Genomic DNA, 26,455 nt, shown 5'->3' with positions numbered 1-26,455 from the left:
AGAACAGCTTCATTTCTATCCGGGACATTTCATACTTCTCAAGAAGGGGAGTCCAGAACTTCTGGAAAGTCTTCATCGGTCTCTCCGGCTGCAGCGTTTCTGTCAGAAGATCCAGTTCTGCTCCACTTGGACGAGGATCCTGCAGGTGAAGACGGAGTCCAGGCCTGAAGCTCTTCTGCTCCCAGGACAATGTCCTCATTTCAGCAACCTGGACCCAAAAGGTGCATTTCTCAGCCGAACCCCTGCGGGAGATTAAATATACATCACAGCTGGAGCACATCAAGGATTATTGGAGTTCAGATTATATTTCACCTCCATTTCAGGCAGCAAAAACAATCCAAAAACAGTTATTGATGGCGATCTTAGCAAAATATAGAATATTATGCACGCTAAAGAAGTCACCCAGGTTAGATTATCACTAAAAAACGGTAATTGATAAATATTATCCATAGTGAATGAATATTTCTGGTTACAGCTGCAATAAAAATCATTTAAAATTAATTTAAATGAGCCGGAAAATCAGAGTTATGTTTACAGCACCATATAAATATGACACACAGTTAAATACAGAGTTTATTAAAGTGCTCAGTTTTCTGTTTCTACAAAAATCTGACAGGAACTCCCCCTGTGGAGGCTTCCGGTGGGAGTCATCAGCATTCAGCTCTGCAGGGGGCAGCAGAGAGCCAGGGGCCGCATTCAGCATAAATATATATATAATTTAGATATACAGTACAGACCAAAAGTTTGGACACACCTTCTAATTCAATGGGTTTCCTTTATTTTCATGACTATTGACATTGTAGATTCACACTGAAGGCATCAAAACTATGAATAACATGTGGAAATATGCACTAAACAAAAAGTGTAAAACAACTGAAAATAGCCCTTATATTCTAGTTTCTTCACAGTGGCAAGCACTGAGCACGATGATGATGATGATGATGGTTCTGACCTGGTGAAACTAACACGGTGGACTCTGGATGCTTTTATTCTGGGGGGCTTGATGCTTTTATTGTGAAGGGCTCCCTCCACTCTACCTAACAACATGGTGGACTCTGTCCTCTCCAGTCGCTTTGCAGTGGGATTTCACGGAAGATGCTGAAGAAACGGGAGCTGTTGGTAAGTTCGGAATCTTTTATGTCAGTCTTCCAAACGACACCGTGTTTCGGAACCGGCGGAGCCCGCTGGCTCCAGCGGAAAGCCGGCTTTCCCGGCGGCGGCGACTAGTTTGGGGAGTTTGTATCCCGGAGTGAAGCTGCTGCTCTCGGCTGTTAGCCGCTGCTGCTACCGGAAAGCGGACTGGACGCACGTAACCGAGCTTCCTGTCTTCTGACTGGACTCCGAGCTATTGTGACTCTGATGTTCTGTGTCGGTTCTGCTGGTGGTCCTTCTGGTTCTGAGCTGTTTAACAGTTTCTAACAGTTTCCTGGTGGGAAGCTAACGAGCTAACGGAGGCTAACAGGAGCCACAGTGCCTATAGATGCTCCACTCTGGTTCCTTACTGTTATATTCGTGTTTGATAATGACCAGGCGTCTTGTAATGCTCAGACACTTTTATTAAAGTCTCCTTTCATGCATCTGCTCACACAGGTTTCTTACAGGCATGTCACCCAAGACTCTCTAACTCTGTTGTTCTATTCTTTACATTTATGCATTCACATGAACTCATGATCGCCACCTAGTGGGCATAAGTATAATTCATTCAATCATCACATCCTCCTTTCTTTAAAGTAAGAATGTTACAAAAGAAAGTTCAAAGAATAACATACATTGTATGAGACAGATAAAACACTGAATTACAAAATACAGACATTTCAACTTAGACATTTCAACTTTTCCCCCCTTTTTTTTTTTTTTTTTTTTACAAGTTCAGCCTATCAGGTTTTTTCACCACTCTGGTAGATCTTCTTAACACAGGTGGATCATCCCTAATACTGTCCATGTTGCAATGTGTTACAGTTGTAGGAATAATCTGAGAGTCCTTAGAATCTTCATTCGACTCATCAACAGGCTCTAATGGAATTTTCAACAAACTGCGACGATTTCGTCTCAAAACCTGTCCATCTTCAGTTTTCACTTCAAATGAACGTGGAGCTACTTCCTGTAGAATAGTTGCCTTAGTATTCCATCCCTCATCATCCTGAATCCTTACTGGGTCCTTGTATGACAATGTGGGGAGAATCTTAGCTGATCTGTCATAATATGACTTTTGTTTTACTTTCTGCTGTCGTAACCTGTACTCCAACTTTGACGACTTCTTTGCACCTTGTTCATTACTGTCATAACTCGGCAGAGTTGTACGAATCTTCCGATTCATCAAAAGCTCAGCAGGTGAAAACCCACATTGCAATGGCGATGATCTGTAGCTTAATAAAGCTAAATATGGATCAGAGTTACTATCTGCAGCTTTCTTCAGAAGTTGTTTAAGAATATGAACACCTTTCTCCGCTTTTCCATTCGACTGTGCATAATGTGGACTTGATGTTACATGCTTAAAATCATACTGTTCTGTAAACTTTTGCCATTCTCTGCTACTAAAACATGGTCCATTGTCACTCACCACAACATGTGGAATGCCATGCCTTGCAAAGATTGATTTAGCATGTGTTATGACACAATTTGATGACAGATTAGCTAATAGAGCCATCTCTGGATAATTTGAATAGTAATCAATGATCACTAAATAGTCTTTACCCTTAAAATGAAACAAATCCATTCCCACTTTCAGCCATGGTGATTTAGGAATGTCAGTTATTATCATAGGTTCTTTGCTCTGTTTGTTTCTAAATGTCTGACATGTTTCACATTTGCTTATTAGTACCTCAATGTCCTTATTTAGTCCAGGCCAGAAAACTGAATCCCTAGCTCTTCTTTTACATTTTTCAATGCCTAGATGACCCTCATGAATCCGCTGTAGAATGTCCTGTCGTAACTCTTGTGGAATTACAATCCTGTTGTTTTTCAGTAATAGTCCATTCACAACACTTAAATCAGCTTTAACATTGAAAAACTGTGAACATGAGCCTATTGGCCATCCTTCATCCATATTCTGTATGACTAACTGCAACTCTGTGTCTTTAGCTGTTGCCTCAACTATTTGTTGTAGCTTTCCATCTGACACAGGCAACACAGTGGACACCAAATTCACATGACACTGAATATCCTCTTCAGTTGAACTCACACTAATGTCTGTAGGGGCTCTAGACAGAGCATCAGCAAGAATCAGATGTTTCCCTGGAGTGTAGATCAATGTAAATTCATACCTCTGCATCTTCATCATAAGTCTCTGAATCCTTGGTGACATCTCGTTTAGATGTTTTTTTATGATGGCAACCAAGGGTCGGTGATCTGTTTCAACTACAAAAGATGGCAGACCATACACATAGTTATGAAACCGTTCTAGTCCATAAGCCAGCCCCAAGCATTCTTTTTCTATTTGAGCATATCTGCATTCAGCTTTGGTCATGGCTCTGGACGCATAAGCCACTGGCTTCCATTGTTCATTCTCAGCCTGAAGAAGAACTGCTCCAAGCCCATCTTTTGAGGCATCTGTAGATAGTTTTATTTTTTTAGTTGGATCGTAGAAGATGAGCACCGGTTCCGTAGTCAGATATTTTTTTAATTCCTTCCACTCTTGTTCATGAACTTCTGTCCACTGGAATTGACTATCGTTGTACAGGAGTCTGCGAATGTTTGTCATCTTTGCACTCAAATTGGGAATGAATTTTCCTATAAAATTAATCATCCCCATGATGCGTAGGACACCCGTTTTGTCGACAGGCGGTGGCATTTTCAAGATAGCCTTTATTTTATCTTCATCTGGTTGAACACCCTGGGCAGATAGTTTGTCTCCGAGAAACATAATTTCTTTGACGCCAAACTCACATTTATTTTTATTGAGCTTCAGTCCATTTTTCTGTATGCGCTCCATGACGCGTCTCAATCTGTCACTGTGTTCTTGAGCTGTTGATCCCCAGATAATGATGTCATCAATGTAGACTCTCACTCCTTCCAAGCCTTCTATGATTCGCTCCATCGCTCTGTGGAATATTTCTGGTGCCGATTTTATTCCAAAAGGAAGTCTTAGAAAACAGTATCTTCCAAAAGGTGTGTTAAAGGTACAATACTTGGTACTGCTTTCATCCAGCTTTACTTGCCAGAACCCTTGTGCTGCATCCAACTTGGTGAAATATCTTGCTCCAGCCATCTCACTGATTATTTCCTCTCGAGTGGGTATTTGATAATGTTCTCTCCTGATGTTCTCATTTAGATCCTTTGGATCCATGCATATTCTCAATTCTCCATTCTTCTTCTTGGTAATCACTATGGAATTAACCCAATCGGTGGGCTCTTCCACTTTCTGAATGACTCCCAACCTGGTCATTCTGTCCAACTCATTTTTCAACTCCTCTCGCAGTGGTGCTGGAATGCGACGTGTAGCATGCACAACAGGTTGAGCGCCCTCTCTCAGCTGAATCTTGTATGTGCAGGGTACAGCACCTAATCCTTGAAAAACATCCTCATAATCCTGAAGCATTGCATCAACAGGGTTATTAGATTCATTCAATTCAGTGTTTATGTGATACACTCTTTTCACCAGTCCAAGTTCTTCACATGATTTATCACCTAAAAGTGACTCACGATCTTCTTTTACAACTGAGAAGAACACAAGATGTTTTGTTCCTTTAACTGTCACATTCAGCTGACATGTGCCAATGCACTCAATTGATTGTCCATTATAGTCTCTCAGACCCGACTTTATGTCTTTTATATGAGGTTTTACTTGCATTTCTTTTATATCAGACATGCTAATGAGATTCGCCTTAGCACCTGTGTCCAATCTGAACTGAACTGTGGTTCCATTTATTAACAAAGGAATTGTCCATTTCTCATCTCTGTCAACACACTGCACTTTTTCTGACTCATTTTCACAATTCACAACACCAATAAAGAATGTGTCACTTAGGTCAGTTTCCTCTACTAAGTTTACACGATTCCTCTTCCTTTCTTCTTTCCTCTTCATAAAGCATTGCTTTGCAAAATGATTCTTTCCATGGCAATTTAAACACTGCTTACCATAAGCAGGACATCGTCTCACTTTATGCCGTGATCCACAGCGCTTACAGTCGATAACGGTTTCCTCCGGCAGCTGCCTCCTCAGTGCATTGCGTTTTTTCTGGCAGGACACCACTCCTACCGCCGCTGCTCCGTCACTGAACCGTGAAGTAGTTCCTGTTGAAAGTTCAGAAAATGTCCTCACTTGCTGCAGAGACAGTTCGCTCGCCCGACACATCTTTACAGCTGTTTCCAGGGTCAGTTCCACTTCTCTCAGCAGTCTTTCTCTGAGCTTCCCATCACGTACACCAAAGACGATCTGATCTCTGATCATCGAGTCCTTCAGCAGGCCAAAATTGCATGACTGAGCTTTTACTTTCAGATCTGTCAGAAAGTTATCGAATGGTTCATGCTGAGTCTGCATTCGGGAACGAAACACGTATCTCTCATAGCATTCATTCTTCTTAGGTGAACAATGATCATCAAATTTACTTAGCACAACATCCAACTTTTCTTTGTCGTCTGGTTCATCAAACACAAATGTGTTGTAGACTTCCAAAGCCTGCGCTCCCGCTATGGTCAGCAACATCGCTACCTTTCTTGGCTCCGGCTTTGACTCCAAACCCATTGCGGCGACATATAGTTGAAAGCGTTGTTTGAAGGCACGCCAATGCTCATCCACGTTTCCCGTCAGCTTCAAGCTCTCCGGTGGTTTCAGCTCCATGGTCGGCCTTTCAATCCCACTCCTGACACCATGTTATATTCGTGTTTGATAATGACCAGGCGTCTTGTAATGCTCAGACACTTTTATTAAAGTCTCCTTTCATGCATCTGCTCACACAGGTTTCTTACAGGCATGTCACCCAAGACTCTCTAACTCTGTTGTTCTATTCTTTACATTTATGCATTCACATGAACTCATGATCGCCACCTAGTGGGCATAAGTATAATTCATTCAATCATCACACTTACTGGTTCCTTTGGTCCCATTCTGGACCCAGGAGTTGCTGACAGGTTTCCTTTCCGGGTCCAGTCAGGTTCTTCTCTCACCTGGTCACCATGGCGACACTCTGGGCTCTTTATGTCCTGTTCGGAGGATGGTCCGACCCAAACTTCTCCCAGCGATCAGAACCATAAGACGACGTCTTATGGCGAGAAATCTGTTCTGGTTCGGGTCGGGCTGCTGGAGGAGACTGGTTCGATTTTGTGGTTCTGCAGCAGAGTTAGCTATCAGGTCCGGTTCGGATCAGGCAGCAGGAGAACCGAGCTGTCAGTAATTGGGTTAAGGAGGCTCGGCTCTGATGTAATCTGATCTCATCGTGATGGACCGGACCGGTACCGGGCTGAGCCGTTCTGCTGCTGGATCCATTAACGTTCTTTCCAGGTGTGCTCTTCCACCTGCTGTTCCCACCTGGATGATCCGGACTCTTCCAGAACCTCCAGCCATTTTGGATCCTGCTGCTGAAAAATAATCTGGTATTTTCCCACTGAGTCTGGAGCTGCTGGCAGACATCTTGGTTTCAACCTGCGTTCAGCCCCAAGCAGGAAGTTTGGATTTTAATCTGCTGGAAAGTAAACATGGCTGAGCAGCAGGAGTGTTTACTGTTCCTGGAGGAAGCTAGCGCTAAAGCGCTAAGCCAACATGATAATTAATGGAAGCTAGCGCTAAAGCACTATGCCAACATGATAATTAATGGAAGCTATCGCTAAAGCACTATGCCAACATGATAATTAATGGAAGCTATCGCTAAAGCACTATGCCAACATGATAATTAATGGAAGCTAGCGCTAAAGCGCTACATTAAATTCTAACCAAAACTTCAACACAGATGTTGAACTTTATTCAACTGAAAGTTTGTAAACCTGCAGAATAAGTTAGTGTTTAAGATAAATTAATTTAGGGGAAGCTAAGTGCGCTAAATATTTTTAAAGTGAGCTAGTCAGGGCTTATTGACTAATTAGCTCTACTGTCAGTTGATTAGCAGAAGTGCCGCCAATCATGGATCTGACGGTTCCAGATGTTCTCTGCTGGTTTGAACCCAGTCTGCGGTTCTCAATTCTCCAGAAGTTTTGGTTCTCCAGGTTTTTCTCTGGGCCCGGCTGTTCTAAATGGACTTTGGTCCTGAAGGAGAGTGAGATGATAACGATAAATCATCGTCAGACTTCCTCCTCCTCCTCCTCTGCTCTAATTAGGCCTGCTGTCACATGGTACATCTAATAATAGAGCAGAAGTTCCTGCAGGGACCCAAGGTGACCCGACCCGCTTTCTCAGAGGAAACTCCAGGTGATGGACCAGGACAGAACCGGGACAGAACCAGAGCAGAGCAGGACCCATTCTGGGTCCAGGGTTTCGTTAAGGAAGACGTTTGGGATCAGAAATGTGATTCTGAAATCCAATCAGGATGTTTTGGTTCTGATCCAATCGGGATGTTTTGGTTCTGATCCGATCCAGGTGCAGCATTTAAACATCTGCTGATATTTTTGTTTTTTCTTAAAGCATTGGTACTGGTGTTGGATCAGACGGGCCAGAATAGGTCCAGATGTTGGTTCCGTAGAACCACATGTCAGATTATGATAAATATCTTGAGGCCTGGTTCTACCAGAACCTTAAGTTAAAACGAACAAACCGTCTGAATCTTGATAAACGCTGTGTCTGCATTCAGTGAGGCCCTCTGAAGAGGCCGCGGCGGGCCAGGTTTGGCCCCCAGGCCACCAGTTTGACACGTGAAACCTGTTGGTTCAGAAAAGCAGCCGCCCTCGGACCCGTCGCCGAGCCCGCCGTCATGCTGACGGAGGAGACGGACCCCTGCAGTCATCATCATCATCTGAGCCTGTCTGGCCGTGTTTATGTTTCCTCAGACCAGTGATGAAAGTATTTTTCATCACTGGCCCGGAGAACTGCTGATCCGGTCCGCTGGATCAGATTCCAGGCAGTTCTGGACGGGATTCGGGTCGGGTCGGACCGGATCTGAGTTCAGACGACGTCCTGCAGGTCCAACCGAGTTCCTGTCAATCTAGCAGAAAGGAGCGGCCTCCTGGAGGCAGGTGTTCTGGGTCAGGTGGGGGGCGGAGCCTGCAGAACCGGCCCGTTGCTGGGCCCGGCGGGGTGGAGGCGTGTTTGCTTTAAATGCTCAGCGTCTCCTGCCTGTGACTCATCCTGAGCGGCGACAGCCGGCTGGTTTCTCCTGACGGTTCTGCAGCAAAACCCGACCGGTACCAAGATGTTCCGCTTCCCGTTCCCGGCGCTGTGGGGGAAAAAGAAAAACAAGGAAAACCAGGAGATCACGGTCCTGCCGCTGGAGGTAAGGCTGGGAGCAAAACCAGAAGCTGGTTCTGGTTCTGATGGAGAAATGGTCCGTTTTTTCTGTTTCCTTTCTTTTTCAGCTAAACTTAATTAATTCTTCTTACTTTTCTGAAAGTTTCTAAGTGCTGATGAAGTGAAAGGGATCCTGAGCTGCTTTGACTAAACTTTGCATGAGTTCTGGAGTCCAAACCATATTTACCAGAACTTTAGAGTCTGGAGGCCGCGACCCCTGACCCTGCTGGGGGTCAGGTGACGACGGGTCGACCTCATGGCCCAGGCCTCTGCCGCCCGTCACTCTGGCGCTCCTCTCAGGCCCAGAGCCTGACCTCTGACCTCCAGGGAACATTCCTCCATGTCAGGTTTTGCCAGATCCTCTCCTGGGTGTTTCAGATGCTTCCCTGATATCAGAGCCGGCTTCAGGATGCCACAGGTTCTGGAGCGACCCGGTGCCGACCCGGTGACCCATGACAGGGAGTAGAGCTGCTTCCTGTTGACGTGGCCTTCTGGAGGGGTCTGCAGGGGGCGTGCTGGCGGCTGCAGCTCCCCTCACGGCCTGCAGGGGGCGTGCTGCTCTCTAATAGGTTTTCAGCAACATGGAGGCGTTTACGTCAAAAATTCATAATTTGTTCCTCTGGGTTTTGGTCCAGCAGCTCCTGGTTCTGGTTTATCATGCAGCAGTCGGGTCGGGTCGGGTCGGATCTAGTACAGTCCGGTTGGGTTCTGTCGACCCGGTTCTGTCGAAGCTTCCAGAAGGTTCTGTCCTTCTGGACAGAGGGTTCAAACAGAACCCAGGTCTGACCCAGTCAGCTGTCACAGTCTACACTGGATCAGACGATGCGTCTGTTCTGGTTCTGACCCGGTAAAACTTTAAACTCCAGAAGCTGTGCTCCTGGTTCTGGTCCGGTTCTGGTTCTGACCCAGTGTGTGTGTGTGTGTGCAGCTTTCCCAGAACCAGCCCTGTGGTGAAGATGAGACCATGGTCCCGGTACTGACGTCCAGAAAAGCCTCAGAACTCCCGGTTAATGAAGTAGCGTGCGTCCTGCAGGTGAGCCGACCCGATCGGGTCAGAACCAATAAATATCTGTTCATGTGATCATCTCCACAAAACTGGTGAAAACATGAAATAAACTCTGTCTTTAAACATTTAGTTCTATAAATTCATGAACCAAATGAATTTAATGTTTGTTTTCGTTTCGTTTTCTCCACCTGTATGAATAATTATGAACCTGAAGCCGATCCGCCATCAGCTGATCCGGTCCGGAACCTTGAGCTTACATGGAGCTCTTATTATGACCGTCTCCATGGAAACCGGATCAACTGTGTTATCTTTATGGTTGTGGTTCCCTCACTGCTCTGTTTACTCAGACCGGATCTCATCAGAACCGGGTCAGGAGAAACGATTGGAGCATAAAAACTCCAGAGCCTCTAAAATCAGGAATTACATTAAACAAAGAATTAAAACCAGATTCCTACTTTTATGTTAACGGCGTTTTAATAGCAGCTTCATTGGTAGCTGAACTGTGAGAACGAGTCGCAGGTTCTGATCCAGATCTACGACGGAGAATCAGAGCCAGGCTCACAGTTCTGAAGAACCAGGTCGCAATATTACCAGAACAAAGCCGTATTGTTATGAGAACAAACTGGTAATACCAGAGTAAATCAGGATGCTTTGTTGTCTTTGTGAGAAGCAAAAAGAAATGTCATTCCTGTGCAGCCCGTCTATAGAGACTCGAACAAAAGCCAGGGGAAGGCGAGCGCCTGAGGAGGCGCCGCCGCCGCCGCCGCCGCTCTACATCACAAATGAAGACATGAAGTTTGACATAACTCACAGTCATTAAGGACAGACATTTTATGTTAAATGTTATGTTTTATGTTAAACGTAAAATGTTTAACATTTTATCAGTGAGGCTGGATAAAAAGCAACGTGGGAGAACTCTGACACGAAAACAAAATGACCTGAGTTACTCTGAGCTTTGGTATCGGTTTTAAAAGTAACGAAATATTTAATACTTTAACTTCAAATTATTATCAGCATCAGGACTTTTTTGATGACTGAGTGGATTTAAAGACCAAACTGATGTTTGTCTGTTTGTCGCCACCATATGGTGGCTCTATGGTAGAGTAGTCGCCTTGCAATCGGAAGGTTGTAGGTTCGATTCCAGCTTCCTCCTGCCACATGTTGATGTGCCCGGTGTATAAATGTGTGTGTGTTTGTGAGTGCGACTGCGTGAATGTGACTAAAGCGCTTTGAGTGGTCAATATGACTGGAAAAGTTCAGTCCATTTACAGAGGCTGGCTTCCTGTTTGCTGACTTCCTGTTGTGTTGGCTGACAGCGCCCTCTGTCTTCCTGCAGGCGGACTTGCAGGCTGGTCTGACCCAGGAGGAAGTGACCCGGCGGAGGGTCTACCACGGCTGGAACGAGTTCGACATCAGTGAAGACGAGCCGCTATGGAGGAAGTACATCTCCCAGGTAACGGATGATGCTGGAGGGGGGCGGGGCTCCTACTTCCTGCGGAGGAGGACTAGAGGCTGCAGCAGCGATCACCGATCAGATCGGAGCCGATGTTCCAGCTGAACAGGAAGTGGCTCCAACATCCAGTAACTGGAAACGTTGGACTGTTTGTTCTGCTGCTGTCACTGTTTACACACAAAAACATAAAAGCTGCAGCTCACAGGCATCTGATTGGTCAGTTGCTTCTCTTCTGATTGGTCGGTTGCTTCGCTCTAAAACAGGAACCAGTGAATGATAAAGTTTTAGTCCCCTCTGTCCACTGTATCGGGCCATTCCAGCTGTAACGTCTATTTATGTTGTTCTGGACTGGGAACTGTTCCCTGGAGGCTCTGGACTGGGAACTGTTCCCTGGAGGCTCTGGACTGGGAACTGTTCCCTGGAGGCTCTGGACTTGGAACTGTTCCCTGGAGGCTCCGGACTGGGAACTGTTCCCTGGAGGCTCCGGACTGGGAACTGTTCCCTGGAGGCTCTGGTCTGGGAACTGTTCCCTGGAGGCTCTGGTCTGGGAACTGTTCCCTGGAGTCTCTGAACTGGGAACTGTTCCCTGGAGGCTCTGGTCTGGGAACTGTTCCCTGGAGTCTCTGGTCTGGGAACTGTTCCCTGGAGTCTCTGAACTGGGAACTGTTCCCTGGAGGCTCTGAACTGGGAACTGTTCCCTGGAGTCTCTGGTCTGGGAACTGTTCCCTGGAGGCTCCGGACTGGGAACTGTTCCCTGGAGGCTCTGGTCTGGGAACTGTTCCCTGGAGGCTCTGAACTGGGAACTGTTCCCTGGAGGCTCTGAACTGGGAACTGTTCCCTGGAGTCTCTGAACTGGGAACTGTTCCCTGGAGGCTCTGAACTGGGAACTGTTCCCTGGAGTCTCTGGTCTGGGAACTGTTCCCTGGAGGCTCCGGACTGGGAACTGTTCCCTGGAGGCTCTGGTCTGGGAACTGTTCCCTGGAGGCTCTGGTCTGGGAACTGTTCCCTGGAGTCTCTGAACTGGGAACTGTTCCCTGGAGGCTCTGAACTGGGAACTGTTCCCTGGAGTCTCTGGTCTGGGAACTGTTCCCTGGAGGCTCCGGACTGGGAACTGTTCCCTGGAGGCTCTGGTCTGGGAACTGTTCCCTGGAGGCTCTGAACTGGGAACTGTTCCCTGGAGGCTCTGAACTGGGAACTGTTCCCTGGAGTCTCTGAACTGGGAACTGTTCCCTGGAGGCTCTGAACTGGGAACTGTTCCCTGGAGTCTCTGGTCTGGGAACTGTTCCCTGGAGGCTCCGGACTGGGAACTGTTCCCTGGAGGCTCTGGTCTGGGAACTGTTCCCTGGAGGCTCTGAACTGGGAACTGTTCCCTGGAGTCTCTGGTCTGGGAACTGTTCCCTGGAGGCTCTGAACTGGGAACTGTTCCCTGGAGTCTCTGAACTGGGAACTGTTCCCTGGAGCTCTATGATTCTCTTCCTGGAGAATCTGGGCTGATTTCTGCTGACTCTCTGTCGTCGGAGACGGACAGCATTCTGTGTGTCTGACCTGAAACCAGGCAGGTCTGGTTCTGACTGAACTTCAGACAGAGAGAAAAGCAGGATGTTTGATTCTGCAGAGTCAGGTTTTTATTTTGGATTGAAGGTTGAACTCTGTTCCTCCAGGTTGACGGTGCTCGCCTGCTGAAGGTGTCGCTGGTTTGAACCTTCCTCTCAGCAGCGGCTCTGGCTGCCATGTTGTTGTTGCTGCAGCTCTTTAATCTCTCTCTTTGTTCCTCTGCAGTTCAAAGATCCTCTCATCCTGCTGCTGCTCGCCTCGGCCGTCATCAGCGTCGTCATGCACCAGTTAGATGACGCCATCAGCATCACCGTGGTACGTTCAGCTAGAACTGGCTGATCCTCCTTTAAACCTGTCTGATCAGCAGCAGCAGCTGGGGAATGTTGCTGCTGTTGCTGCCAGCAGGACAGAAGCAAAATGGCTTCCTCCCTCTTATGACCATAATTGTAACTGGGCCACATGTTATTTTATTTTTTATTTTTATGGCTGTAAAATTCTCCAAAAAAGTGCATTGTCTGTATTTTTGCTCTTTTTTTCTGAACAACCTCAGCTTTCAGTGTCTGATAGTTATTTAACATTTTTCTGTCTGAACAGTTTACAAAGAAAAAAACAAAAATTGGAATTGAAATTTCCAGGTTTATTACTAAACAAGAACTTCATAAATCCAGAGAAAACTGTGAAGCCTGGCCTCTGGTTTACCAGTTTTTATTCCTGTTTTTCATTAAATTATTTCAGGTACTTTTATTTTTTGTGGTAGGCTCTTAGCAGTTCCTCTCCAGCTGCAGACAGTCTCACTCTGCACACCTCACATTCCCACAGGATGCTACTTTATTTCCATCCTTCCATACACTGCAGGCTGAGAGGGGTGCTGGTCCCATGTCCAGCGGTCAAAGGGCAAGAGGCAGGGTCTCAGCTTCTCAGCACGTTTGGAATTTTTCTGATATGTTGAACTGTGCAGGAATTACGGTAATGTACACAGCCGAATCCTGTCGGCGGCGACAGGTTGGTTCTGAGAGGGTTTTGAAGGATCCTCCGGAGTTTCCAGGCCCGGTTTGTTCCAGTGGTGCCTCTCCGGTCTTTACTGGAATAATGGTGTTTGTTCCGCCAGTGGAGCCCAGCCCTGCTGCCTTCACCTGATCGTTTCTTCCTCTGTGTTGACAGGCCATCATCATCGTGGTGACGGTCGCCTTCGTGCAGGTGAGTCCCGCCGGCTCTGGGCGTGTTCACCTTCACGAATCAGAACCAGCAACCCAGCCTCACTTCATCAGAACTTCATTACATATAACAAATAGGGATTAAACTACAAGAAGTAAATCAATTTGGACTTGAATAGAAATCGCAATAACGGGGCATAAACATTGCAGCTAGTCTTCGTTGTTTTGTAGTGATTAAAAGCTGGCGTTAGTACTTCTGTATTAAGCATGTTTTAATTATCTATAGATGTAGAAAACTATTTAGTCAGCAACCCTTTATTTGTTATTCATGTCTGACTTTACATTCATTTTGCCATCTTCCACTTAGCAGGAAGCTAACATTATGCAACAGCCTGCTGTCGCTCACATTTCTAGTCATTGTTGTTCTGGAACCCGGCGCATCTGCTCTGTTACCATTATAGTCACAATATACTGGAACCTTTAACCAGCATATCGAACTATAACTCTCTTTACTTTATGTGGGAGGGAACATAAGCAAAAATACACCATTAGTTGGCTGCTAGGCCAGCGGGGCTACTGGCATGCTAGCGCCGAAATGCTAACACAGTAGAACAATTATTTCACTCTCATAATATCGTCTACATGAAACTGGTTGATGAAATAACAAATGTTAGATGATAAAGAGTTCATAGGAACAATAAACATGTGCCCGGTGGACATTATAATCCTGGAATTAAACTAAAATAAGACGGAGAATCTTTGCTGCTTTTGCCCTTCTTCATGCATCTGTGAGAACTGGCAAAGCAGCAGCACCGCCACCTTGTGGTGAAGAGTGACAATACATCTTTGTCATGTAACAAATTCATTTTATCAATTTGTTACATGATGTATTCATATCAATGTGCTAAGAAAGAGACAAATTTGTATTTTACAAAATAGATTTTAAAAATGTCTAATGAGAAATGGACATTCATGTTCTTTCCTATTAACTTCAGATTTACCTTACAATAATCCTGAGTTGATCTTCTGAGATGATGGACCAGTTGAGTCCAGCAGGTCTCAGTAATCCTTTCAGATGTTTGGGTCTGGGATCCTCCTGCTGCTCCAGCTTCCTTTCCTGCCCCAGTTTTGACTGAGTGCGATTACTTCTCTCTCTCTGCCCCGGCTGCAGGAATACCGCTCAGAGAAATCATTGGAGGAGCTGGGGAAGCTGGTGCCTCCAGAATGTCACTGGTGAGGGTTCTCTCTCCTTCCTCTTCCTGTTGGCGGTTCCTCTCTGACCCAGTCTGTCCTCTCAGCATTAGGGACGGACAGTTGGAGCACCTGCTGGCCCGGGACTTGGTTCCTGGAGACACCGTGTGCCTGTCGGTGGGGGAGCGGGTCCCTGCGGATCTGCGGCTGTATGAGGTGAGGACGCTGCTGGTTCGGTTCGTTTCCTCCTCGCCTGGCTCTCCGGGTAACCCCTGCCCTCATCCTGCAGGCGAGCGACCTGTCCATCGATGAGTCCAGCCTAACGGGGGAGACCCACCCCAGCTCCAAGTCCACGACCCCCCAGCCGCCCGCCTCCAATGGGAACATCGCCTCCCGCAGCAACATCGCCTTCATGGGGACGCTGGTTCGCTGCGGCAAAGCCAAGGTACCAGCACGACCTTTGACCTTGCCTCCACCTTCTCCTGTTCTGATGGAGGTTCTGAACCTGGATTTCTGATCCTCAGGGCATCGTCATCGGGACTGGAGAGAACTCTGAGTTCGGGGAGGTTTTCAAGATGATGCAGGCGGAGGAGGTGAGTTCTCCTGGTCCGAGAGACGGAGAGCAACATGTTGACCAGCGGAAGAGTTAGAAAATATCCAAATGAAAAACTGAAAGGTCTCTGAGCAACACTGGGTTCAGGATCCAAGATGGCTGCCACACATAAAATAATGAGGAAGCTGCAGAAAATCTCCTGAAACAACCCAGGAGCTTTAATAGAGACAGAAATGAGCAGAGATTCTGGTTTCAGAAATGAGATCCGGCTCGGGATAATTATTTAAAAGGAAGAAATTTCCAGCCTTTGTTTGTTTTTATTTATCAAAAAGTTTCTCAAACAGATTCCAGCTCGGACGTCACATCCCAGCTGGCCTCTAGGTTTAGTCTTAGCAGAATACCAGTTCCTGCCTCACGTTGGCACCAATTTGCTGGGAGTGGAATCACGAAAGTAAAAATGATCACAGGAGTTTTTTAGCACATTTTGGACTTCCGGCCCATAAACTGTGTTGCTTCCTGCCTGGTTTCCATTTGTTATTGTTTTGATTGACGATGACGGCAGTTTGTGTGTTTGGAGGCCGAACGCTGCAGGAACACCATAAATGAAACCGGAGGAAGAAATCAGAACATTTTCCTTCTGGGAACGTTTTGCAGTTTTTAAATTAAAGCTGCATGAAGATCGTCTTTGCTGTCAAAATGCAGTAAAATGTTTAAAAATGAACAAACAGGAAGTAGTTGTGACTGCCTCCTGCAGGGGGAGCTGCTGACTTTTAGACAGAACAGTTTGGTTTCCTCAAGTGTTTCCTGACCTGGTGGCGCCTCCCCAGTCCTCATCCTTCCTGTCTCCTGTTGCAGGCTCCTAAGACTCCCCTCCAGAAGAGCATGGACCTGCTGGGGAAGCAGCTGTCGCTTTACTCCTTCGGCATCATCGGTGAGCCGCTGGCCTCTGCAGACCCAGCTCTGCCTCAGCCTCTTCTTCATGCTCTTGTTGTCTGTGTGCTGTTGCAGGGGTCATCATGCTGGTGGGCTGGCTGCAGGGGAAGAGGATCCTGGACATGTTCACTATCGGCGTCAGGTAGCTACATGCTAACCTTGCTCTCCTCCAAGGTTGCGGCTGATTGCAGAGGCGGAGCCGGCTGCGGTTTGCGTGAATCAGTGAAGAGTTTCTCCTGTGTTGCAGCCTGGCGGTGGCGGCCATCCCAGAGGGTCTGCCCATCGTGGTGACGGTGACTCTGGCGCTCGGCGTGATGCGCATGGTGAAGAAGAGAGCCATCGTCAAGAAGCTTCCCATCGTGGAGACTCTGAGTACGTAGCGCTGAGGGACGTGGCCACGTGCAGCCGCTGCATGTTTCCATGGTGACGTTGTTCCTGTGGTTCCTGCTAGGCTGCTGCAACGTGATCTGCTCAGACAAGACTGGAACGCTGACCAAGAACGAGATGACTGTGACCCAGGTCTTCACCTCAGACGGACTCCATGCTGAGGTCTGAACCCACAGGAACGTCAGCGTTGTTCAGCCGCTGCGTTACACAGCAGATCTCTGCTGAACGGGTCAGTCAGGTTCTGGGTCAGGACAGACGGCCTGGTTCCGGTCTAACAGTTTGTGCAGCGATACAGAGCTGGTGATGGGTCAGGTTAGCTTTCACCAGGAACCCACTGCTCAGAAGGCCTCAATGTGGGCATCAAGGGATTTTCAATTAATTTGACTTTTTTTTTTAGTATTTTTTTAAATTCAAAATTAAATATTAACATGACTCTAATTTGTAACAAATTTATAAAATGAGGGGTGACACACAAAGGTGTGATTATGTTTTATTGATCATTTGCCAGAATCAAAACAGGAGTTAGTTCATTGAACTGAGGTGTTGTACCGAGTTAGACCACCGGGTGGCGGTGCTGCTGCTCTCGGCCTTGTGACGTCCACTCAGCACATGGAAATCATTAACTTAAAGATTTGTTCTTCCATCAACCAGTCTCAGGTAGATGCTGCTTTAAGAGTGAAATAACTTCTACTGTGTTAGCATTTTGGTGCTAGTAGTCCCGCTAGCTTAGCTGCTAACAGCTAAAGTATTAGCTATGATTGTATTGACCTGACAGCTGCTACAGAGGTATAAAATAATGTATTTCAGTCAGAAATGAAGACATGCAGTGAGTAAAAAAATCTTCATTATGTCAAAAGTTCTTCATTTTATTTAAAATAACATTTTGTTCATGGCAGCGGCATTAGACCATCACGTTGGTTTAGTCAGACTAAAGAAGCTGTGTGGTTATTTAGTACTAAACCTTGTTTATTGTAAAATAACAGTTGGGGGTTCAAGCTGAAAACACAGTTCATATGTTTGACCTGGCAGTTGATCCGTTCCTCTGAACCAGGTGGACCAGAACATCTCTGGGTCCAGGAAACAGAAGCAGATATTTGGGTTGTTTAACCCTCATTGTTGTCTTGCAGGTGACAGGCGTGGGCTACAACGGGACCGGAGAGGTGCTGCTGGACGGAGAGGTGGTCCACGGCCTCGCCTGCCCTTCCATCAGTAAAGTTGTGGAGGTGAGAAAACCAGGTCTGCTTCTCTGTAGTTCTGATGTTAGAAAGTAAAATGTTTTAGATGAGGCTGAAACCAAAGGGCTGATGCACCTGCTGCTGTTGCCAGGTGGGCTGCGTGTGCAACGACTCAATCATCAGGAACCAGAACCTGCTGGGGCGTCCCACAGAGGGCGCGCTCATCGCCCTCGCCATGAAGGTAAGCAGCAGCCGCTTCTTATTTCTTGGAACCAACTTCCTCTGATAAACACCCAGACTCCAGAGTCCGATCAAACATCTGGGTCTCCTACACAGAACCAGCTTTTATTTCAAAATGGAGCCCATTGGAGCGGGCAGAAACCAACCAGTCTAGATGGACTTTGGTGGCTCTTTCTGCTCGCTTCTGGTTCAAAGTTTGAGGAAACCATCAGCCAGAGCAGATAGCAGAGGTCAGACATGACGGTAGTTTGTGTTTTCCTCAGATGGGTCTGGAGAGTGTTCAGCAGGAGTTCATCCGTCTGGAGGAGCATCCCTTCACCTCCGAGCAGAAATGGATGGCTGTTCGCTGCGTCCACCGCACACAGCAGGTACAGGCTAATATCTGGAGTCTGGATCCGGGTCTGGGACCTGGACTGATGTCTGCAGTGTGTCCTCTGCTGCTGTAGCTCCTCTCTGGTTCTCTGCTGCCCCCTCCAGGATAAAAGTGGAGTCTACTTTATGAAGGGCGCCTATGAGCAGGTGATCCGTTTCTGCAGCTGCTACAACAGCAGAGGCTCCAACCTTCCTCTGACCCACCAGCAGAGGGAGCTCTACCAGCAGCAGATCAGCTACATGGGCACCTCAGGCCTAAGAGGTACTGATCAGAGACGAGATCAGGATGTTCTGACCTTTCATTGACCTGTCTCTGACCCCTCTGTGACCTCTGTGTCTGCCACTCAGTGCTGGCGTTCGCCTCGGGTTCCCAGATGGGGAGCCTGACCTTCCTGGGCCTGGTGGGCATCATCGACCCGCCCAGGGAAGGGGTCAAAGAGGCTGTCGCTACGCTGCTCAACTCTGGGGTTGCCATCAAGATGATCACCGGAGACTCGCAGGAGACGGCCGTGTCGATAGGTCAGAGGTCACGCTGCTTACAGCAGCTTTAGTCTCACCTGAACTCTCCTTTAGTCAGGCTGGAATGAAGCGAAGCGAAGCGTTTTTACTCCCTCCGTTCCTCTGAAGATGCTTTTACTGTAACTTCATGGTCAACGTCAATATTTATATTTTAAAAGCATGGAGGGATGAAATCAGGACTGTCAGAACCAGAACCTTCTTTTAAAGTTTCCCTCCTGGTCCATCTGCTTCAGTTACACAAACTGATCCAAGACCAAACCCCACCCATGACCTCTGACCCCAAAACCAGAATCCCAACTAGCTGTCTGACATACTGTTTTATAAATGATCTCTGCAGAGGTAGAACCCAGACCTCAGAGTGCATGCAAAGTTCAAAATGTCTCATTTATTTACAGAAATTACAGCACACACACACACACACACACGTTCCTCCCTCCTGTCTCAGATCAGATCCATCTACATCAGAGGGGCCCAAATTCGGTCCTGGAGGCCCGGCATCCTGCATGTTTTAGTTCTCTCCCTGGTACCAACAACCTTTTCCGCAGGTCAGTGTTCTTCTTAGGCCTTCTAACGAGCCATCATTGGATCCAGGTGCGTTAAACCAGGGAGAAACTAAAACATGCAGGATGCCGGGCCTCCAGGACCCACTTTGGACACCACTGTTTTACAAGTTAGCGCAAACTATTGTGGACAGCGTCATGAGAGAGTCACTCTCTAATGTCAGACAGCCAATCACCTGACAAATGGAAAACAATGGCCGCCTACAGAGCTGGTGGGTGAAACCAGGATGAGCCACATTAATACAACAAAACATTCTCCAGTTTCTGGTTCTGATCTGCCCGTTTTAGACAAGGCCATTTATTTCTCTGGAACGCCTTCAGGAATGCTGGGAAAATGCCAAACACCAGATCTCTATACAGGACATTTAGTAAGGAGGACAGTATAATGCCACTGACAGGTGTGTGTGTGTGTGCGTGTGCTTGTGTGTGTGACCTTAGCGAACCGTCTGGGCCTCTACTCCAAAGGATGCCATTGTTTGTCAGGAGAGGAGGTGGACCATCTGGACCTGCAGGAACTGTCCAACATCGTTCCTAGGGTGAAAACACACACATTCTTGTACTTCTATTGTTCTGAGGTCTTCCATTCGTTTTAGTTGCTGCATGTTTGTCTAACCCAAACGTGTTTCCAAACCATTACCAGGATATTCCTAACCTTCTTATGGACGAGTGAAACCAAGTAGCTTCATCGCTTTCTTTCACATGAATACAGCCAATGTTGAATCTTCCTCTCATAATACGGTTGCTATTAGAAGTGGTTTGATACCATCTAGTGGTTAAAGTGTGAACTACATGTGGTTCATGGAAGCAGAAGTTTGCGACGGGCTGATAAATTCAGTAAGTTAACTTAGCCCTGAGCTAGGTTGTCCAATACAAATACATTTAGGCTTAGTAATGTCTTTTATAACTGATATATCAAAAATAAACATGTGACCAAAATTCTAAGTTATTTTTAATTTATGGTATGAAACTTCTTAGCAACGCTCAGCAGCTAAGGAATGGAAATGAGAAATACAGGTGTTGGTAAGCAATATATGAATTGTAAGCATAGTTGTAAAAAACAAAAAGTAAATGATGTGCATTCATTTTGGCTATGCAACCTTATATCAAAAGATTACTTTAGGTTTCAAGATATATAATATAAATATTGGATAAATCATTTTTTTTGTATATACTCTGTTTTTTGTATCATGAAATACAGAAAAAACCCTCTAGGACACTACAGTCAAATGAATTTTGCAGTATTTAGCTGTATTTAAAATTGTCTTGAAGCAAAACTGATGGTTGTTCAAAAACTTATAGTTTGACTTTTTTTGTAGTGTGGTTTGAGCAAAAACAGCATCAACAAAATAATCAGTAGACTGTGATTCAACAATGTTTGACTCATTAAGTTCCTAGTGTCACCGATTAGCATCATAGCTAAATTTACACTAATAATAGGTGTAATGTTCAAATAAATCATCTCTAAATAATACAGCATCTGATTGATAGAAACACGGGTCAGATGTCTTTTTGTACAGTTGCATATAAAATAAGGAGTGAAGTAGAACTGAAACAAAAGTGAAGGAAAATGTCCCCAATTTTTATAAGGGCCTCCTTTCGTGGGAGGTGAAGGTCGTCCCCTCAATGTACTAAAGACAAGTACACACATGCGCGTACACACACCTTTGTGTCCACTTTCTGATCATCTCAGTGAAGCTAAATCTGAATCGTTTTCTTTACAGGTTGGTGTGTTCTACCGGGCCAGTCCCAGACACAAGCTGAAGATCGTCAAGGTGAGTCTGACCCGGTTTCAAACTGGGCCACAGAACCAGAATTCATTCTGCTGGATCGGTTCCTGAACCGAAATGAAGAGTTCTGCGTCTCTGCAGTCTCTCCAGAACCTCGGTGCCGTGGTGGCGATGACTGGCGACGGCGTAAATGACGCCGTGGCGCTGAAGGCGGCAGACATCGGAGTGGCGATGGGCAAGACGGGCACCGACGTCTGCAAGGAGGCGGCGGACATGATCCTGGTGGACGACGACTTCCAGACCATCATGTGAGTCCGCCACCAGGGGGAGCTGCTCCAGCTGACGGATGCTGGGAAGGCTGGATCCAGAATGTTTGAATAAGATGCAGATTTCTGTTTTATTCTACTACCCTTCAAATGAAAAGACTGTCGTTCACTTCCAGGTCAGCTATCGAGGAAGGAAAAGGAATCTACAACAACATCAAGAACTTTGTCCGCTTCCAGCTGAGCACGTGAGTTGCCGTCTCCTCTGCTTCCTGGTTTAAATGTGCTAAACTCAGCTTAACGCTGCCCCTGCTGGTCACCAGGAGCATTGCAGCGCTGACGCTCATCTCCCTGGCAACGCTGATGAACTTCCCCAACCCTCTGAACGCCATGCAGATCCTGTGGATCAACATCATCATGGACGGACCACCCGCTCAGAGGTGCAGGAGCATCATGGGAAATGGAGTCTTTTAATGCTGTGATTTTTAGCTTTTTCTCTGTTTCTTTAACTTTCTGGAAATTGTTTCTCTTTGATATTTTTATGGTTACATGTAACTTTTCTGACTAATTATGGACAGCATCAGCTAAATGTGGCCTCTATATGCAGTTTGGGGGTGGAGCCTGTGGACCGTGACGTCATCAGCAAGCCGCCTCGCAATGTGAAGGACACCATCCTGACCCGCAGCCTGCTGGTCAAGGTTCTGGTGTCAGCCTTCATCATTGTCTGCGGGACGCTGTTTGTCTTTTGGAGAGAGGTGTGCCATCTTCCTGCTTGCTGGTTGTGCTGGATCTGTCTTCTGATTGGCTCTCCAGTCTGATCTGGTTTCTGTGCTGTTTGGATTTCAGTTGCAGGACAACATGATCACTCCTCGAGACACCACCATGACCTTCACCTGCTTCGTCTTCTTCGACATGTTCAACGCTCTGAGCTCGCGCTCTCAGGTGAGACTCGGACCTGGTATCTGAACCAGAACCTCTGTTTCTGGAGTTCTGAAGAATTAACTGTGTCCTCAGACCCGCATGGTCCATGAGATGGGCCTGTGCAGCAACAGGACGTTCTGCTACGCCGTCCTAGCCTCCATCATGGGGCAGCTGCTCGTCATCTACTTCCCTCCGCTGCAGAGCATCTTCCAGACGGAGAGCCTCAGCATCCTGGGTGAGGTTCTGATCCCACACGCTCCTCCTGATCGCTGCTTTCCTTCCTCCCACTTGATTTTGGACCCGACATACTCTGGTCGGGCATGAGCCGATGATTTAAAGCATTCTAACCTGTTCTCAAACTGATTTTCTCAATCCAAAGGTCAAAAATATAACAACCAAGGGATTTTCAACATTTTAAGGCCTGGGACACCCAAAAAAAGGAGAGCAAATATAAAAAAAAAAAAAAAAATTCCCTTCTCACCCACCGCGGGTGGTTCTTATCCTCTGAGCTCGGGTCCTCTACCAGAGGCCTGGGAGCTTGAGGGTTCTGCGCAGTATCTTGGCTGTGCCAAGGACTGCACATTTCTGGACTGAGATGTCTGATGTTGTTCCTGGGATCTGTTGTAGCCATTGGTCCAGTTTGGGGGTGACTGCCCCGAGGGCCCCGATGACCACAGGCACCACTGTGGTCTTCACCTTCCAGGCCCTCTCCAGTTCCTCCCTGAGGCCCTGGTATTTCTCTAGTTTCTCGTGCTCCTTTTTCCTGATGTTGTAGTCGCTTGGTATTGCTACATCTATCACAACGGCTTTCCTCTGTTGTTTATCCACTACGACAATGTCTGGTTGGTTCGCCATTACCATTTTGTCTGTCTGGATCTGGAAGTCCCACAGGATCTTAGCTCTGGCGTTCTCCGCCACCTTTGGGGGTGTTTCCCACTTTGATCTCGGGGTTTCCAGTCCATATTCTGCACAGATGTTTCTGTACACTATGCCTGCAACTTGGTTATGTCGTTCCATGTACGCTTTCCCTGCCAGTATCTTGCACCCTGCTGTTATGTGCTGGACTGTCTCAGGGGCCTCCTTGCACAACCTACACCTTGGGTCTTGTCTGGTGTGGTAGATCTGGGCCTCTATTGCTCTGGTGTTTAGGGCCATATATATATATATATATATATATATATATATATATATATATATATATATATATATATATAGGAATCTTATTGCTGTCCATTTAATTCAAATGATGCCATAGTAATGGCTTAATAATTCCACTGCCATGAACAAAATGTTATTTGGCATAAAATGCAAACTTTTAACATAATGAACAGATTTTTGTCCTCACTGAATGTCTTCATTTCTGACAGAAATACATTATTTTATGCCTCTGCAGCAGCTATCAGGCCAATAGAATCACTGCTAACAGTTTAGCAGTTAGCTGCTAAACTGGCAGGGCTACTAGCATGCCAGTGCCGAAATACTAACCCAGTAGAACAGTTATATTTTACTCTCAAATCATCGTCTACATAAAACTGGTGGATGGGATAATAAATGGTAGACGATAAAGACTTTATGGGAATCCCATTCATGTGCTTAGTGGATGTTAATAACCTGGAATTAAACTAAAATAAGACGGAGAGTCTTTACTCTCTCCTTCATGTTTCTGTGAGGACTGGAAAAGCAGCAGCACTGCCACCCTGTGGTGTAACTCGGTACAACACATCAATTCAACACATTTTGACTGCCTTTTAATTCTGTTAAATTATGAATTAAGAAAAAATTAATCACCTTTTTGTGTGTCACACCTTATTTTTGTCAGTTTGTTACATGTTGGCTTCATACTAATGTGTATTTATAGACAAACCTCTTAAATTAAAAAAGCCTCCATATTTAATGAAAATGCCTCAAAAAGCTGACGATGCTTTATGAAACGATGTGGAACTGCGACCTGCCAAAGGAGAGATGTTTGATTTTAAATTAGTTTATTTAAAGCTATTAGTTTTAGTGAGTTTGATGGTTCTGTCTGGTTTTAACAATAATAGTTTCCATCCGTCCTGCAGACCTGCTGTTCCTGCTCAGCCTCACCTCCTCGGTGTGCGTGGTGTCAGAGGTCATCAAGAAGGTGGAGCGGTGTCGAGGAGCTGAGCGCCGCCCCCCCTCCGACTGCTCCCTGGAGGTATGACCCGCCCCCCGTTCTCTGGCTGCTGATTGGAGGAAGAGGACGTCAGGGTGATCTCACCTGGCAGCACTGACTTTTTTCCTGTGAGATCCTCCGACAGAGCGACGCTCCGGTCTGGGACTGGACGCAGCTCCTACTTTATTGGACTGGGATTAAGAATTGGGAGGACTGGTTTGTAAAATGCTGCTTTGCTTTGAACCCGTTTGGTTCTGGTGGAGGTGTAACCGTTCAGTTTGGACTCTGAGTGACCTGATGGGGTCAAGGGTCAGGGTTTATTTAATTACTGGAACATTCCACTGGGATCTGATGCTGGGAAGCTGACTGGGACGACTGGGACCAGTGAAGCTGGTCTTGAGCTCTGTGAGCCGAGCTGGACCAGAACCGCTCGGATGTTACTCCAGGTTCAAATCATTCCATGTTTTTAATCGGTGGGAATTTCTGCTGAAGCCCCGCCCCGTTTGGGGAGCTCCGCCCATTTCTAAGCGCCGCCTGTTTTGGGATAAATATTCCAGCTTTGTTTCTCGTTGCTCTGCTGGTTGTTTGGTTCTGATCCAGCTGAATTATGGATCCGGATCCGTTCAGTATCGACACTACAGCTGGTTGAGTCACACTAAGGACCCGGAAGACGGATCCAGGATCGGATTGTCAGAACGTCAACAGCGTACGGTTAAACTTCTACCAGGCCGGCCCGGTTCCAGTTCTGCTCACCCTGACCCAACGGGTCAGGAGCAGCTCCAGTTTATTCCCATGAAAACGTTCCTGATACCAAACCTGCGGCTCTTCAGGGTCCAAACGGCAACGCTTCCTCTTCTGGTGCCTTAGAAGCCCTGGACTGTCCGACCGACTTCCTGCTTCCTGTCCTGCTGTGGTCTGCAGAGAGGAGTCACCCCAGTGCATTCTGGGTAATCTGGGGCCATCTCTGTGTACGATTTTATTTATTTCTGAAAGTCTCTGCTGCTGTTTCCCAAAAACGAAGCTCCGGTTTCCTCTGGGCTGCTGCTTCCTGCTGCAGACTCCGCCCCGTCCCGCTCCTCCGGATAAACTTTTACTTTTAGTTTTTCTAGTTTTCATCCTTTTAATATTTGTATGATCAGGCATACAAGCCAGAATAATCGTTTAATTTATAAATAAATTGATGCGGGACTTATTTTTATCTTGACTCGTCTCAGTGGAGAAAATATGGTGGAAGAAATAAAAATATAATCAATAACATTCTGGATTCTTTCTTCTTTTTTGCAGTTTCTAACATTTTTAAGCAAAACAAGACATTTTACTTAAATGGTCCAGACCTAAATGTTGACTGAAGGCCATTTTACAGACTATCTCTCCTTGCTGAATGTTTTTTCTCACTTTTCTTCACTAAGTAATGATAATTACATTTTATCACTTCCACCTCTTCTTGGCTTCAATAAATAGTTTGTTTTACTGATGGTATGAAGTCAGCTTTAATCTGGAGATGTAAATCTTTACAGTTCTTGTTAAAGCTCCACTTTCCTTCCCACCGACGATCTAAAATACAACAGGAACTTAAATGAGATGGTGTCATGAGTACAATACATAAAAAATTATACTCAACATAAAAATATACCTGGCTGGCTGAGGTCATTAAACAGATTCTTTCAACTCAAATTTTTCGACAGCCACTTGCTTCCATAGGATGTGCCCCAGCTAACATGCTGGATTCTACTTCCTACTTAGAAATTTTCAAAATAAATGTCCTTTATAACAAAAAAAATATGCATAATACAAAATAAAACTAAAACATATGTTAATGATTTGAGATCTTAGGGTTTCTTGCTGCAGTTTCCTCCAGATGATCTTTGGTCTGTTTCTGGTCTCAAACTTTTCCATTAAAACATTAAGACAAGATCAGAAAGATGAGGATGGCAAATAAGAT

The 26,455-nt window shown here is 46.2% G+C and overlaps 1 protein-coding gene and 1 long non-coding RNA gene across 3 annotated transcripts; one reads left to right on the top strand and one right to left on the bottom strand.

The window, feature by feature from the left end:
• Positions 1–1,016: 1,016 nt before the first annotated feature.
• atp2c1 (ATPase secretory pathway Ca2+ transporting 1) lies at positions 1,017–24,866 on the top strand. 2 transcript variants are annotated; one of them, XM_032559511.1, is made up of 27 exons: positions 1,017–1,119; positions 9,300–9,404; positions 10,714–10,830; positions 12,610–12,699; positions 13,546–13,581; positions 14,710–14,771; positions 14,837–14,945; positions 15,019–15,174; positions 15,254–15,322; positions 16,138–16,213; positions 16,291–16,357; positions 16,463–16,587; positions 16,667–16,764; positions 17,730–17,825; positions 17,929–18,018; positions 18,281–18,385; positions 18,495–18,651; positions 18,738–18,908; positions 19,907–20,004; positions 21,190–21,240; positions 21,337–21,503; positions 21,638–21,706; positions 21,782–21,898; positions 22,066–22,213; positions 22,305–22,400; positions 22,473–22,614; positions 24,440–24,866. In XM_032559511.1, exons 1-27 carry the CDS (start codon positions 1,096–1,098, stop codon positions 24,559–24,561), a joined length of 2,763 nt encoding a protein of 920 aa, XP_032415402.1. In that variant the 5' UTR covers positions 1,017–1,095; the 3' UTR covers positions 24,562–24,866. The 2 variants fall into 2 exon arrangements, with proteins under 2 accessions (XP_032415402.1, XP_032415401.1); XM_032559510.1 differs by lacking the exon at positions 1,017–1,119 and adding an exon at positions 7,563–8,357.
• On the bottom strand, positions 24,755–25,067 carry LOC116717877 (uncharacterized). The gene is made up of 2 exons (XR_004338828.1): positions 24,896–25,067; positions 24,755–24,861 (listed from the first exon to the last, which is right to left on the bottom strand). It is a non-coding gene; the product is annotated as an uncharacterized LOC116717877 (long non-coding RNA).
• Between the last annotated feature and the right edge of the window lie 1,388 nt (positions 25,068–26,455).

This window comes from Xiphophorus hellerii, chromosome 3 (assembly GCF_003331165.1).
Source record: "Xiphophorus hellerii strain 12219 chromosome 3, Xiphophorus_hellerii-4.1, whole genome shotgun sequence".
NCBI classification, from domain to species: Eukaryota; Metazoa; Chordata; class Actinopteri; order Cyprinodontiformes; family Poeciliidae; genus Xiphophorus; species Xiphophorus hellerii.
Note: the sequence above shows the minus strand (reverse complement) of the source record. Positions and strands in the feature narration are given on the sequence as shown.

Excerpts from the sequence above, each read along its gene's own strand:
- atp2c1 (XM_032559510.1), top strand. The coding sequence starts at position 8,277 with ATGTTCCGCTTCCCGTTCCCGGCGCTGTGGGGGAAAAAGAAAAACAAG. Across the intron at positions 16,214-16,290 it reads TTACTCCTTCGGCATCATCG|GGGTCATCATGCTGGTGGGC; the intron begins GTGAGCCGCTGG and ends GTGCTGTTGCAG. Across the intron at positions 17,826-17,928 it reads CCATCAGTAAAGTTGTGGAG|GTGGGCTGCGTGTGCAACGA; the intron begins GTGAGAAAACCA and ends TGCTGTTGCCAG.